At 41.6% G+C, this 13,136-nt stretch overlaps 1 protein-coding gene and 1 long non-coding RNA gene across 2 annotated transcripts in view; one reads left to right on the top strand and one right to left on the bottom strand.

The window, feature by feature from the left end:
- frmpd3 (FERM and PDZ domain containing 3) overlaps nucleotides 1-11,802 on the top strand; it is a 92,408-nt gene extending 80,606 nt beyond the window's left edge. Inside the window, exons 7-16 of the mRNA XM_080901584.1 lie at nucleotides 622-729; nucleotides 2,412-2,543; nucleotides 3,543-3,662; nucleotides 3,878-4,014; nucleotides 4,539-4,665; nucleotides 5,018-5,107; nucleotides 5,184-5,363; nucleotides 5,528-5,663; nucleotides 6,367-7,260; nucleotides 7,781-11,802. Coding sequence (XP_080757710.1) covers nucleotides 622-729; nucleotides 2,412-2,543; nucleotides 3,543-3,662; nucleotides 3,878-4,014; nucleotides 4,539-4,665; nucleotides 5,018-5,107; nucleotides 5,184-5,363; nucleotides 5,528-5,663; nucleotides 6,367-7,260; nucleotides 7,781-10,581 — 4,725 coding nt within the window. The 3' untranslated portion in view covers nucleotides 10,582-11,802. The remainder of the gene's footprint in view (nucleotides 1-621; nucleotides 730-2,411; nucleotides 2,544-3,542; nucleotides 3,663-3,877; nucleotides 4,015-4,538; nucleotides 4,666-5,017; nucleotides 5,108-5,183; nucleotides 5,364-5,527; nucleotides 5,664-6,366; nucleotides 7,261-7,780) is intronic.
- Nucleotides 5,686-6,852, bottom strand: LOC308409042. The gene is made up of 3 exons (XR_013973897.1): nucleotides 6,805-6,852; nucleotides 6,384-6,527; nucleotides 5,686-5,998 (listed from the first exon to the last, which is right to left on the bottom strand). It is a non-coding gene; the product is annotated as an uncharacterized lncRNA (long non-coding RNA).
- Nucleotides 11,803-13,136: the final 1,334 nt, after the last annotated feature.

Genomic DNA, 13,136 nt, shown 5'->3' with positions numbered 1-13,136 from the left:
ATCTCATTACACTACCTTTTTTTTCTTGATCACAAGTGCAGCTCTTTGAAATTACACAATGACAACTTGAACATTTTTTTCTGAGCAAGACTTTTTTTTGAAAAAGATTATATTGAGGGAAGAGTGGTATCACATCACATTTTAGCAAAAAAAGGGGGAAAACGGGAGAAGACGCGGACTGCATATCGCAACTTTTCTATTAATGTGTGCTTTAAGTCCAAAGCAGTAACCTTGAATAGTGCTTGTCCTCTTATGCTTTCCCTCACCCTACTCTGCAGTGAGTGCTTCCACTCCCACCATCCAATTTTCTTTGCATGGCATACATATTGAATGGGTAGATCAGAAAAAGTGAATAGGCCTTTCTTTGATCATGATACAACGCATGGGTTCGGCATCGTAAGGCAGGCTCTGGAGGTTCCTTTTGAGGCTGTCCGGAGTTCAGTTAAGAATCACTCTATTGTTCTCGTAAGGCCCCTTTGTTTCTTAGATCCTTCCTTTGCAGTGCTTTTTATTATTGCCTTTCGCCAACGAGTAAAGCTGATTGTGTTGATTTTTTTTTACAGCAAAACTAGCTCACACATGCCTTTCCTGGGCTAAACACAGGACTTTTTTCTCTTTCAGACAATGCTCAAGGACGACTCTTTGCTACTCATACCAAATGTGTTGAAGGTGTTCTTGGAGAATGGACAGATCAAGTCATTTACGTTCGATAGCCGTACCACTGTTCGGGTACGTACAGCCTACAGCTGAGCACAGGGGAAAGGGCAACAGGAATTACCACATGATTACAGCAATGACTTAGTGCCCCTATAATCATTAATTTTATTTGACTATGGTTGAAATGGCTCCTCGTGAAGATGTGAAGTGATAATTCGTGGTGATAAACTGCAGTTCCCTCATCCCTCTTTATTGTTTTGCTATAAAAAAGCTGGAGAATATAGTTGAAGTCAGACTAAAAGGGAAATGTATGATGGATGTACATTCATCATACATACCCATCTTGTGTTTTGGTTTTTGCGTCTTTTCTTTTTTTTTGGTGTCGACATAAATCCATTTTGTAGCAAATAAATCGTTAAAGTACATTTTGGATCAGAATACAGAAAGACTATCAACACAATCAAATTGCCATAAGTAAATAAACAGTTTAACCACAAATCTGTCAAGCTAAGAGCCCTCAAAGTTTATCTAATTAATCACAGGTTTCAGAAAACACAGAGAAAAAAAAATAGCTTTAATTCTATGAAACCTTTTTCCTGGCAGTTTCTGGAATGTAAAATCTCATTAAAGTGATTAAGGTCATAAAGCAACAAATGAATTCAGTCAGACAGAGGTCATTTCTGTCTCTATGTCAGCCTCTAAGATGAGTGTGACATCTCCGAGCAGACTCATTAAATGGACTCTATTAGATTTTACAAATCTCTCTTCTGCTCATGGAGGGTGAGGGAGAAAAGAAAAAAGAAAACTCAGAAGCACTTTAAAGGAGAGATAGCGGAAGCTCTCTCCTGTCAGCCTAATTAAATGGAATTTCAGCATAATAAGAAAGCTCAGATCAATAATACAATACCGCAGATTTAATCAATGGTACAAGAGGATGCCTACTTGTATGGCTATTAGAGTATCTGTCAACTAAAGAAGCTTCCCTGCGGTGTTTTCGGCTGCATTCTGTGGCTCCTTCACTTGATAGTGTGGCTTCCCCCAAGCGTCATTTAATGCAAAGCACACAGATCAATAGCATTAAAACTGCTTATCTTTTAGGGACAGCTATTGGAATACATCAGCACAAGTCAACTAACTTCTTGATGGGCAGCAAAGCATTTAGTGTACTTGCTTTCTTTTGCAGTTGTTAATAAGAGTCCATATAAAAATTCATTACCAAAATGCAGTAACATCACTACATTAGACTCCTTTTTTCATGTCCGTGCAACTTAGAGTCCGAAGAAATTATGAAACCTTATCCTGAGGCATTGCCAGCAGTGAGGAATGATAAGTCATAAATGTCCCCTTAGATGGTACTCTCTGCATTTTAGAAAGATGATACAAGAAGCTCTACATCATTCATAGATACTGATCTGCACTGAGGTAAAATGTTTTCCCTGCACACTCCAACGTGCTGGAATTATTTTCCTAAATCGGTTGCAGTCACTGTGCACAATATAGAATATCTATAAAAGCTCTCTACTGCACAAAATGGCAAAACATAATATCAAAGCACAGAGATTTGAGTGAAAATACTCACTACAATGATATCAATGATAAAATGCACCACATAAACATGGAGGGAGGGGGGTTCAAGGGTTCAAGGTGAAAAGTAGCTTCAGTACAATGAATGTTCATATTTCTTGTAGATTAATGTATTCTTACTGAGGCAGTGTATCCCAGTCACTCATCTGCTTCCATCTCATTTCCTCCAGGATGTGATCTCTTCCCTGCAGGACCGCCTTTCACTGCGCTACATCGAGCACTTTGCGTTGGTGTTGGAGGCAGGTGGTCTGGACCAGAATCAGAAGTTGCATCTGTTGCAGGAGAACCAGCCACTGACACATGTAAGAAACCTAGAATGAAAAAAAGAAGAAGACTTGTCTAAAAACACTTCAAATTTTATACATGCTATGTTAAAAGTGATTTTCTGTGTTAAAAAATAATAACAGAACAAAAGCCTACCCACCAAAAGTTGTCACTGAAAAGTTTTTTTATAACTACATTTACATGAAACTGATAGGACATGTTCCCCTACCAATAAATCCAATATCTTCAGATAACCAGCAGATTAAAACACAGCCCTTGTTATTGAGAAGCAGTATTGCCTACTGCTATACCAGAGGTTCCCACGATTGTTTGAGCAAAAATTGAAATTCATCAGACCTGGTAGCCTTTTTCCAGTTGTCTTCTCATCAATTCTGGTTGCAGTTCCCTGTTCTTGACCACACAAGTTTGACATGTTGTTCATTCAGAGATGCTCTTCTGCACACCTTGGTTAAGTGATGTTGCCTTCCTATTAGCTGGAAGCAGTCTGGCCATTCTCTCCTGACCACTGGCATCAACAACCAACAATCAAAAACCACTTTTTCTCACAGACCTCCTGAATATTTTCTCTTTTTTTGGATTATTCTCTGTGTTGCAAAAGGGACACATAAAAAAGTTTCAGGGAACCGGCCCTCAAGGACTGGAGTTTGAGACCCCTGCAGTAGATCATCAGTTTCTGAAATACTCAAATCACCCATCTGGCACCAACAACCATTCCACATTTAAGGTCACTTAAATAACTATTTTTCCATTTTGATCCCCGTATTGAACTTCAGCAGGTGATTTTGATCATTAAACATTTTTGCCGTACTACACCTTGACTAAAATGACACATAAACAGAACTCACCGTGAAATGCCAAGATAGTGCAGATTGATTCATGATGCATCAGTCTTCTCTCTTCACTTAAATGATACTGAAATGACTAAATGAAATATGAAATAAATGAAAATGATACTGCAATATGTGAATAAAATCAAAGTTATTTGGTATGTGGTTGATATAATTGTATTCCCACAGGTGGTGCATAGAACCTATTTCCAAGGGATGAAGTGTCTGTTCCGCATTTGCTTCTTTCCCAAGGACCCTGCAGATCTGCTAAGAAGGGACCCCGCTGCATTTGAGTACCTTTATATACAGGTAAAGCATTGGATTAAAGGAAGATTAAAACAGATGTCAACAGTCATGATACTTTTGAAGTTGCCATCTCCTCAAAGTGCTGTTTGAGCCAGAGCAAACAGTTTTCTTGCAGTTGTTCTTTGGGAATATGAGGAAATCGAAACAAATCAATAATACATTTTAAAAACAATTTGGAAAGAGCACTATACAGAGAATGTGTCATCATGTCCTCACAGAGTCGCAACGATGTCATCAAGGAGCGTTTTGGCATGGACTGGAAATCAGACGTCACGTTACGATTGGCCGCACTTCATATTTACATCACTGTGTCCTCTGCAAGGCCCAATCAGAAGATCTCCCTCAAGCATGTCGAGTAAGTCCACAAAAAAGTGACGTTTTCAGAAATTATAGAGGGGGGAAAAAAACCCCTGATCTATTGCATTCTTAACCTCATTAACCATTCTGAGTCCCTTAGTGACGTTTGTTCATTCAACAATATCTAAATGATTAATAATTAATCCCAGCAGTATTAAAAACTCAAATACTTAAGGATCATTTTCTGCAGGTCATTATGAAAAAAAGAAAGCCATTGCTTTGTGAAATTACATCTCTCCCTCAACTTGCCCACTTACTCTTCGAAACCTCGACCTAGCAAGTAATTAGCTTCGACTATCACAACCACAGAAGCAGAACAGGTTCAATGTGCTTGTAATAGACTTAGGATAGCCATGTCAAACCAGGGCTGGTAGAAGATGTCAGCCAGGCTCACTACATCTTCCGATAGGATGAAAGAAAACTTCTTTGGTCCTGCAGTTATGACATCCTCCTTGTACTCTTGCACGCCACTCTGTTTGTCTTTTGCGTACACTTCTGCTATCCTTCTCTGTGTTTTCACAGAAAAGAGTGGGGTCTAGAGCCTTTCCTTCCACTTACTCTACTTCCAACAGTAAAGGAGAAAAACGTGTGCAAATCCCTGTCTCAGTTGCTGAAGACATACCAGCATCCACCACCATCGGGGAACAAGGTTTCTTCATATAAAACATTTTATCAGTAAAAATCTAAACCATTTTAATGACTGCAATAGCTTGTATCTTGCTGGATGATTTTATATGTATATGCATGCAAATGCTCCATATTCTTGATTACTATTAATGCAAACCCAAAACCTCTGCTGGATCTTAGTTTATTGTATAGAATCTTTATGTCTGCTTGATAATCATTCCTTTCGACAAGCTCTTCATCCTTACAGATGTAACTGTTGCATAAGAGTTTATTAGAAAGAACTGTGGCTCAAGAGTGCCCCTAAGAGGCTGTATGGAGCACTAAAGGTGGACTGGTCTTTATTAAAAGATTCTTCTTTATCATTCTGTTGACAGGTCCCTCCACTGCAAGGAAAGCTGCAGTACATGCGTGTGCTCAATGACCTTCCACCTTTTGGTGGAATACTGTTCCATACTGTTGGACTGGTAATATATTTTTGGATCATTCGTCTGTAAAATGTCCATCCATCCATCATGGTAAAGTTGCTGTGTTCTTCTGTAGGAGGAGAAACAATCAGCTACAACCCTGTTGGTGGGTCCTCGACATGGCATCAGTCACGTTATTGATCTGAAAAATAACCTCACAACGGTTTTGGCCGAGTTCAGTCGGGTGTCTAAGATCCAGCTCTACCGTGAGAGCCAGGGAGTGGCTCGTGTGGAGGTGACAATCCATGAGGCCAAGGTATCATTACAAAGTGCCAAAAGTTTCATATTACAATAGTTTAAAACTTAACTTTGGAAATACTACAATTGTTTAGTATACACTGGTCAACAGTTAAATTTGATAAGGTCTATGCTTGTCCCCTATTAAGTCTCCTAATTCTCTTTCGTGACATTCCCTTACAGCCACTGGTTCTCCTCATGGAATGGCCTGATGCCAGTAACTTTGCGTGCCTCATCTCTGGTTACTTCAAGCTTTTTGTAGATCCTAAACGTACAATCTACTTTAGAACCCCGGGTCAGTCGCAGCTGACCAAGGCAGGTATGTCACTTTTAACCTCTGTTGTTCATTTGCAAAATGCCATGTTGATGCTGAACTACATGCCCACGCCCAAGTAAAGATTTAATTTAAAACTACAGAATACAACATTGTTTCCTTAATAGTTTAAGTTGAACAACATCACACATTCAGAGTCGTATAAGTGTCTTTCTTCCGGTTTCGTATTAGACACTGCATGTCGGGAAATTGGCAGTCTTCATTATGTTCAGTCTTCATGGACATTGATGGACACTGCTTGAAATCATTACCTGATTATCCAGAGTATCCTGGAAATCCCATCCCATGGCGCCCTCTGCTGTCTCTCTTCCCATCTCCATCTTGACTCATTTGGAAAAAAAGTAGTCCATATTTCACTTTTACACAAAATATCAACTGAAACTGATTAACTGAAATGTATTTTTGCTGTAATCATAAACATTTGCTGTCCAGACATGAACAGATCTGCTTCCATCTGCTGTATCAACCTTTAGTCTACATCAAAGAAGAACAGTACCATTCTATCATCACATCCCACTGAATCTAACCTTCTAACTTCAAACAAACTTCAACGTTCAATTTTCATTTTTGAAATAAATAATCCCCATGTGACCACCAGCTGCCGCCTGCTTTTCCATCTGGATCTTCTCTGTCCCCATTAGTTTTTAACTCCTCAAACTCTCCACTCCTCTGACAATTCTATCCTCAGATTACAGAAGTTCCTACCATGCACACCCACGCTCTGGGGCAGCCAGCTTGCCAAGTGGAGGGCGACGAGGAGACGAGAGGGAAAGCTCGCACAGGGAGTCAGGGTCTTCAAGGGCCGTGGTTCCCGCAGAACCTCAGCATCTAGGCCTGTGTCATGTCCACCTTCGAGAACAACAACAATTTCAGGATCTCCAAACGCATGCCGAAGCAGAACTCGACATCAATGAGAACTTTATTTCACAGGAGCCACCCGGACGGCCCCGCACAAAGTCAGATCCCACCCAGCAAAGTACAGAGGAAATAGCCGGAGTTTTAGAAAACCCAGCAGTGGAGAATGCTGGATTTAGAATCCGAGCACAAACAATGGGTCAATCCCAGAAAACGTCACGATACTTCTGTGACTCCTGCAAAGCCAGGCTTAGGGCAGAGGGTCTCTCACCTGCAATGAACAGCAGTGGAAGCTCTGGGAAACACTGCTCCAGTACTTGTGCCTCCCGAGATGGAGGAGCTGTTGACCTGACAGCTCTACCACCACCACCTGGGAATGAAGAAGAGGACGAGGAAGAGGCAGTTGGCGGTGGAGAGAAGCTGCAACCACCACCACCTGCCATTGCTGCCCCACCACCTGGCTTCAGGGACAACAGTTCTGATGAGGATGACCCAAAGAGAGGGAGGAAGGCTCGTACCAGTGCCAGCACCGCGGTCGCCTCTGGAAAGCTGTCCCAGGCAAAGGAAGATGTGCCTGTGACACTTATTGATAATGTGGCCACAAGAACGGTCCGAGATCATGCCCAGGAGCTTGATGACGCTCTGGTGTCCACCTTACAGGCACTTGAAGCTTTGGCTGCCTCTGAGGATTACCCCCATCACCCTCAACAGCCAACACAGACTGCAGGTCAACAACCTCAGTCATGCCACTGTTCTCAAAATACACATGTACAAAACAGGCCATGGATTATGTACTGCCAGTAAACAGTATTACCATACATTTGCAATACATCATTTTAGTTCATTAATATCCAACTAGAAAGATATTTTAATTAAGCTTAAAATAATGTTGTCAGTCATCTAAAAAATAGCAGATTTTGCATGAATAAGGAATCAGTAGCTGCCTATTTAAGTCGTGTGCTTAAAAAAACAAGCCAACCAAATTTTTATATCTGCCTAAAATAGAGGCACTTACACTCATAGAGCTGTGCACACGCAACCCACAGTACTCTTGTGTCTTGTGTGGAAAACCCATTGATGCATAAAATTATCTGAAGAGATTTGATCCCGACTGATTTTCAGTTTCATTATCACAATTTTATCAGTCAGCTGGAAATATCAGTTTCCACAGAACACTATGAAAATGTTCTCTTTTTTTTAATTTCGTGTGTTATTCTAACATTATACTGTGTTGCTCTCCTCTTCAGGCCTGATTGTCTTAGCTGCTATTACACCTGAGTCATCACTGGACTCAGGCCATGAGACCAACTCTTCTGAATTGACAGACGTTTCTGAGATGGTGTCGGCTATGAAACAGAACCAGAACCAGGCCTACCTGCTGGCTCACCATATCAACAAGGATCGGATCCTCTGCCGCCGTGACTTTCCCCTGGCAATCCCTGGCTGCACTGCAAAGACCATAGGGACTGGGGCCTTCTCCGTGGGTCAGATCCGTGCTGGCTGTCCACCCAAGCAAGTAATCCTGAGCAAGACTGTTCCCTTTAAAGTCAGCCCAAGCCAGGACTCTGCGGTTCTCAGTGTTGTGACAGAACAGGCGGGCAATCATGAAACTACTCAGATTGAATCGAAAGGGGAATTAAAAGCACCCACCAAAGCAAACACCCCAGAGCCCCCGTCTAAACCACCTATGGAACTTAAGGCTTCTGGTGCTTCACACACAGAGCAAGTCAGCAAAGATCAAAAGTTAGTAAATTCTTCTGGGGAGACAGTGAGAGAAAATATCTCTGATGGTATAAAGGGGAAGACAGCAGTACCTCTCAATACAGACCCTGCAAACAAAGCCTTACCTAGTCTCTTGTCTGTGGATAGAACTGCCACTGCCAAGATTTCCCCCTCTAACATGTGCCAAGATGCCGAGACTGCCTCTAGTGAGACCATGAAGCCTTCAGCCTCTACAGAACTTCTGCCAGTTGATGACCTTTTCTGTACTTGTCCAGTACAACAGGAGTCTACATCTCAACTGAGACTAAAAGACCCACAGGTTCAGAAAATAGTCGTGTTTCAATCCTCATCTCCCACAGATGATGAGCGCCTTCGAGCCAAAGGTCTCCAGCTGGCTAACAACAAAGAAAATGCGGCGAAAATAGGACCAGAACCTAATTTGGCAAAACCCAGCCCACAAATACAAACCAAGTACTCCCCTCGTTTGCCTCCAAAAGCGGAGAGAAAAGAAACAGCTGAAAGCAAAACTGAGGGTGCCCTGGACAAATCACAACCTGAGTCGCAGAAATGCCCAGTGAAATCCTTACCTATTTTAGATGATCCAACAACCCCTAGTCACTCTGTAGATAAAGTCTCCACTCTCCCTGCCAGAGATTTGAAGAAACAGAGCAGTGGTAAGGGGAAGTCCCAGCGCAGTGCTCCCTTCCTGAGCTTTAGAAATCTTCTTTCAGCCACATTTCCAGCGAGAATGCGAAGAGAAACAGATGAGCGCAGGGCTCAGCTGCAGAAAGTTCGCCAGTATGAGCTAGAGTTTTTAGAGGAGCTGCTGAAACCAAAGTCATCGCAGGGAGAATTTATGCCCCAAGGTTCCTCACCCGTACCTTCAGGAACTCCTTGTTCCTGCCAGCTCCGTTCCAGTCCAGTCCTTAAGGCACCAGGGATCTCCAGGGAGCAGCGACGCAGTTGTGACTGCAAGCGAATGTGTAGGGGGATGCGACTACCTGACACACCGGTTGGCTCTACAACGGAGACTCAAAACAGAGGTAGAGAGAGAACTGTCTCGAAGACCCCTCCTGCAGTCTCCAAAGCCCCTCAAACCCAAGGTGCTACGAGGAGACCTCAGACTTTGGAGATCAAAACCACACGAATACGATCTACAAGTCTTGAGTCAAGAGAGCCAAGAGGAGAACATGGCTCCTGCTTGCCCACCTGTACTTCTCAAACAGATTGCATGGGAGCGCCACAATATAAGAAGCTTCAGAGGCGATACAGCATTGGAGAACTGGACAACAGCACTAGCACACCTGTGTATGCTGAGGTAAAACCCAAAGCCAAAAGTCTCGAGAAGGAGATGGAGAGAGTGAGAGCCACAGGGCTGAGGCTCCCCACCCCAGTAGAGCCAGTCCACACTCAGTCCCACCAGGAGGGGAAAGGGAAAAAGGGTGTGTTTTTCATTCAGGGAGAGGAACTACTGCGTGAAAACAAAGAAGGGACTGGAGAGGTGTTGCTGACCATACCTAGCGAAGACAGTGATGACAAAGACAAATGCTGCTCATTCTGTTTTTGCTACCGGAAGTGTGAGGCTGCAGACGAAAGCAGCGAGAAAGATGAACTTTCATACTCAATACCCCTTCAGGTCCTTCCAGGCATGGAGCTGGACTCACATACCTTTCCTGTCGTAAGCAAAACCCTCCAGGTTCTTAATGCCGAGGACTGCAGCGGGGACGAAGAGGAGGTGGAAGAGGAGGAACCTCAGATGCAGGAGATTGACCTGAGAGCCTGCGGTACACTGGAGGGGAGCCTAGCTCGGGTGCAGGCTTTACAAGGGAAAACGTTTAGCTTGCCCGATGGTTTTCTAAATGCTCAATTGGATGCTAATGAGTTGTTGGCTATCCTGCGTCACTGTGCTAACACCCCACAAGCTGAGGGTGAGGCTCGCCTTCAACCTTCACGGATTACAGAGTACAAACAGGAGCTGGCTGTGCACTTCAAAGAATTCAGAGCATCTTGTCGGAGAGTGGCGAGTGTTGAAAAAAGTCCAACACGCATGCTTGCTGTTGTCACGGCTAGCTTTCAAGTGTTGTGTGAACTAACTCAGACTTTCATCAAACTGGTCAGAGGGGTTCGTTCAGAAGCCCAAAGGCTGCAGCTGTTGAGAAAAGTTGAGGAAGTTGCCATCAATTACACTTTGCTGTTGCGTGCAGCAGAAGAGTCAATGGGGCACTCAAGCAGCTTACCGACAAAAACAGTGAGCCCCCAAGTTTCCTCCAACGCCAATAACATGAGCTCCCTCACTCGACCCATCAAAACTTTGCCTTTGCAGTAAGATGAAATCAGAACAGTCCTGAATGTGGGTGGCAACTCTATCCAAATTCATTGTTTATTTATTTATTATTTACATTTTTTACGAGATGTGCAATGAATCATCTTCAGTAAAAATTGCAATGCAACTGTTCCATCACATGTTTACAGGCCCTGAGGTAGCCTCGTGGATCTTATTATGAAGTAGAAAGATACACCAAACTAATGCACAATGGGATATGAACCCTACACAGACTGGATGATACAGGGCTAATCACCTCATATCAATATTCACAATATACATAAATGATTATAGTATAATATTTTATATGTAATGTATATTTGAGTTGTGTCTACCTAGCAAATAATATAAAGTTTTGTGAAGAAAAAAGGTGAAGAATATATTTGAAATGTATTGAAACAAGAGAACTATTAAAATTATAACACATCAGAAATAAATGTATGCTTTGGACAAAAATATTTCAGAAGTCTCGTCAAGTATAGCAACTTCTGTAAAGTACGTAGTCCAAAGGGTTGGCTGGTTGGTTAGATGGTGTTAGATGGTGTTTGTGTTTATTGAATTTTCTGTTGTAATGCAAACTGGTCTCTGCTAGCTATGTTGACAGTGTGAAATACTGATACAAGAGTCAAAATGTAAGTGACAGTGTTGGAAAATGAAAAGCACTCAAAGACAAGTATAAATATTTAACTATACTGATAAACACATGCCCTTTCTCTCACTATAAAGGTGCAGGTATGAAACAGACCTGCTCAGGGCAGAAAATGTAGCATAGATTCAAGTCACAATCTTATTCACGGTACAGTAATGAGTGTTGTTACCTCATTCTGCTGCAGAGAAGGCATACCCACAATGTACTTAGTAACACAGACTGTATTTTATGCCACCACTAATAGCTCACTTGCACCTCACCAATTGTTAACAATAGTTTATACACACCCACCTGCAAGTGAGTAGGCTTATCCTTAGGACTTTGCACAACCTCTGAAACTAGTTCTGAAGTTGAACTGTATCTTTTAATGTTTGTTTCGCTGTTTCCAAGAGAGTTAATGCCGCTATTTTTTTTTTTTCACAATTCATCTCCTAAAAGTGAATGCTGATCAATTTTAAAAGATTCCCCTGTTTTTATTTAAGTTTTCAGAAACAATATAAACAAATTTGCTTTCTATGTGCTGTTACACATTGTGCAATCTAGCAAATATTTAAGAACACATAAAGTAGTTTTCTATGTATTTTAATAAAACTAACACATCATTTCCTGTCTGAAATCTTCTTTGTGTCTCATCCTCTTGTTATTCCTGGAAATTACAGCAAGAGCCTTTAGAATTTATGCCAGCCTAACGTGTGTAGTGGATGTGCTATTAAAAGAAAGTGCTGTGAAACCGTTTACCAATTATCAGAGGCAATTGGGCTAAATAACAAAAATACACAGGAAATGCAACTTACTGTTTTGAATAAAAATAAGATTGATCAGTCAGTTTTAAATCTAATGGTTTGCATGATTTAAGAAATCATCTGGTCCACAAAAGGTCTTAAAATAAACTGCAAACAACCTCAGATGAATAACAACACATGATCCGGTGCACCATGTCATTATTTTATTTTTTTAAATTTCTTTTTACAAAAACTAAGCCAAACTGTAGAAGCAGTGTCTGAAAAAAACCCAGTGACACCCTGTGAATCAGTAGCTTGCAGAACCACTTTTAACAGGAATAACTTGAAGTGATTTTTTTCTGTTTTGACTTATTCATCAATCCCATTGTTGTGGAGAAATTTTGGCCCACACTTCTTTGCAAAGTTGCTTATTTAAAGTGGAGTTTACATTTGTTTATGCACAGCACTGCATTTGAATCCGATTGAGGTTTGGACTTTGACTGGGCCATTGCAACACCTTGATTCTTTTCATTTTCAAACATTCTGTAGATTTGCTGCTGTATTTGAGATCAGTGTCATGTTGCACAGCTCAATTTAGCCATCAGACAGATGGCCTTACATGTGACTCTAGAATATTTTGATAAATGAGTTCATGGTTGACTCAATGACTCCCAGTTCCTGTGGCTTCAAAACCTGTCCTGTTTATGCTGATATGTTGTTTTGGGCTTTCACCACTGTGAATTATGGAGAGACAGACTTCTGAGGTCTTGTGGTCTGTTCAAATGCTGTCATGTTTTTTTAGGGAGAAGAGTCTCCTGGTAACCTTTCAAACAAGACTTACTTGTTTAGTTTTTTTATAATTGAACTGTCATAAAGTTTAAAATTTAACATGCTAACTGAGCCCAGTAAAAACTGAGATGTAGCTCTTGGGTTTTTTTGCAGTTTCTCTGAGCATTGCACAGTGTGACCTGGGAATTTGTTGGGATGTCCAGTACTTGGCAGATTGGCAACTTTCTTGAATGATTTCCACTTTTGAATAGTTGAATGATAGCCTTCAAATTCTTTGGAAATGGCCGTTTAACCTTTCCCAGAGTGATGGGTAGCACTAATTGCTTCTGTAAAATTGATGCTGATTCCTTTGATCACAAACCTGAATCTTGCAGATGAGCACTGTCAGAACATCTGCT

This window comes from Rhamphochromis sp. 'chilingali' (assembly GCF_963969265.1).
Source record: "Rhamphochromis sp. 'chilingali' genome assembly, chromosome: 13".
Taxonomy (NCBI): Eukaryota; Metazoa; Chordata; class Actinopteri; order Cichliformes; family Cichlidae; genus Rhamphochromis; species Rhamphochromis sp. 'chilingali'.
Note: the sequence above shows the minus strand (reverse complement) of the source record. Positions and strands in the feature narration are given on the sequence as shown.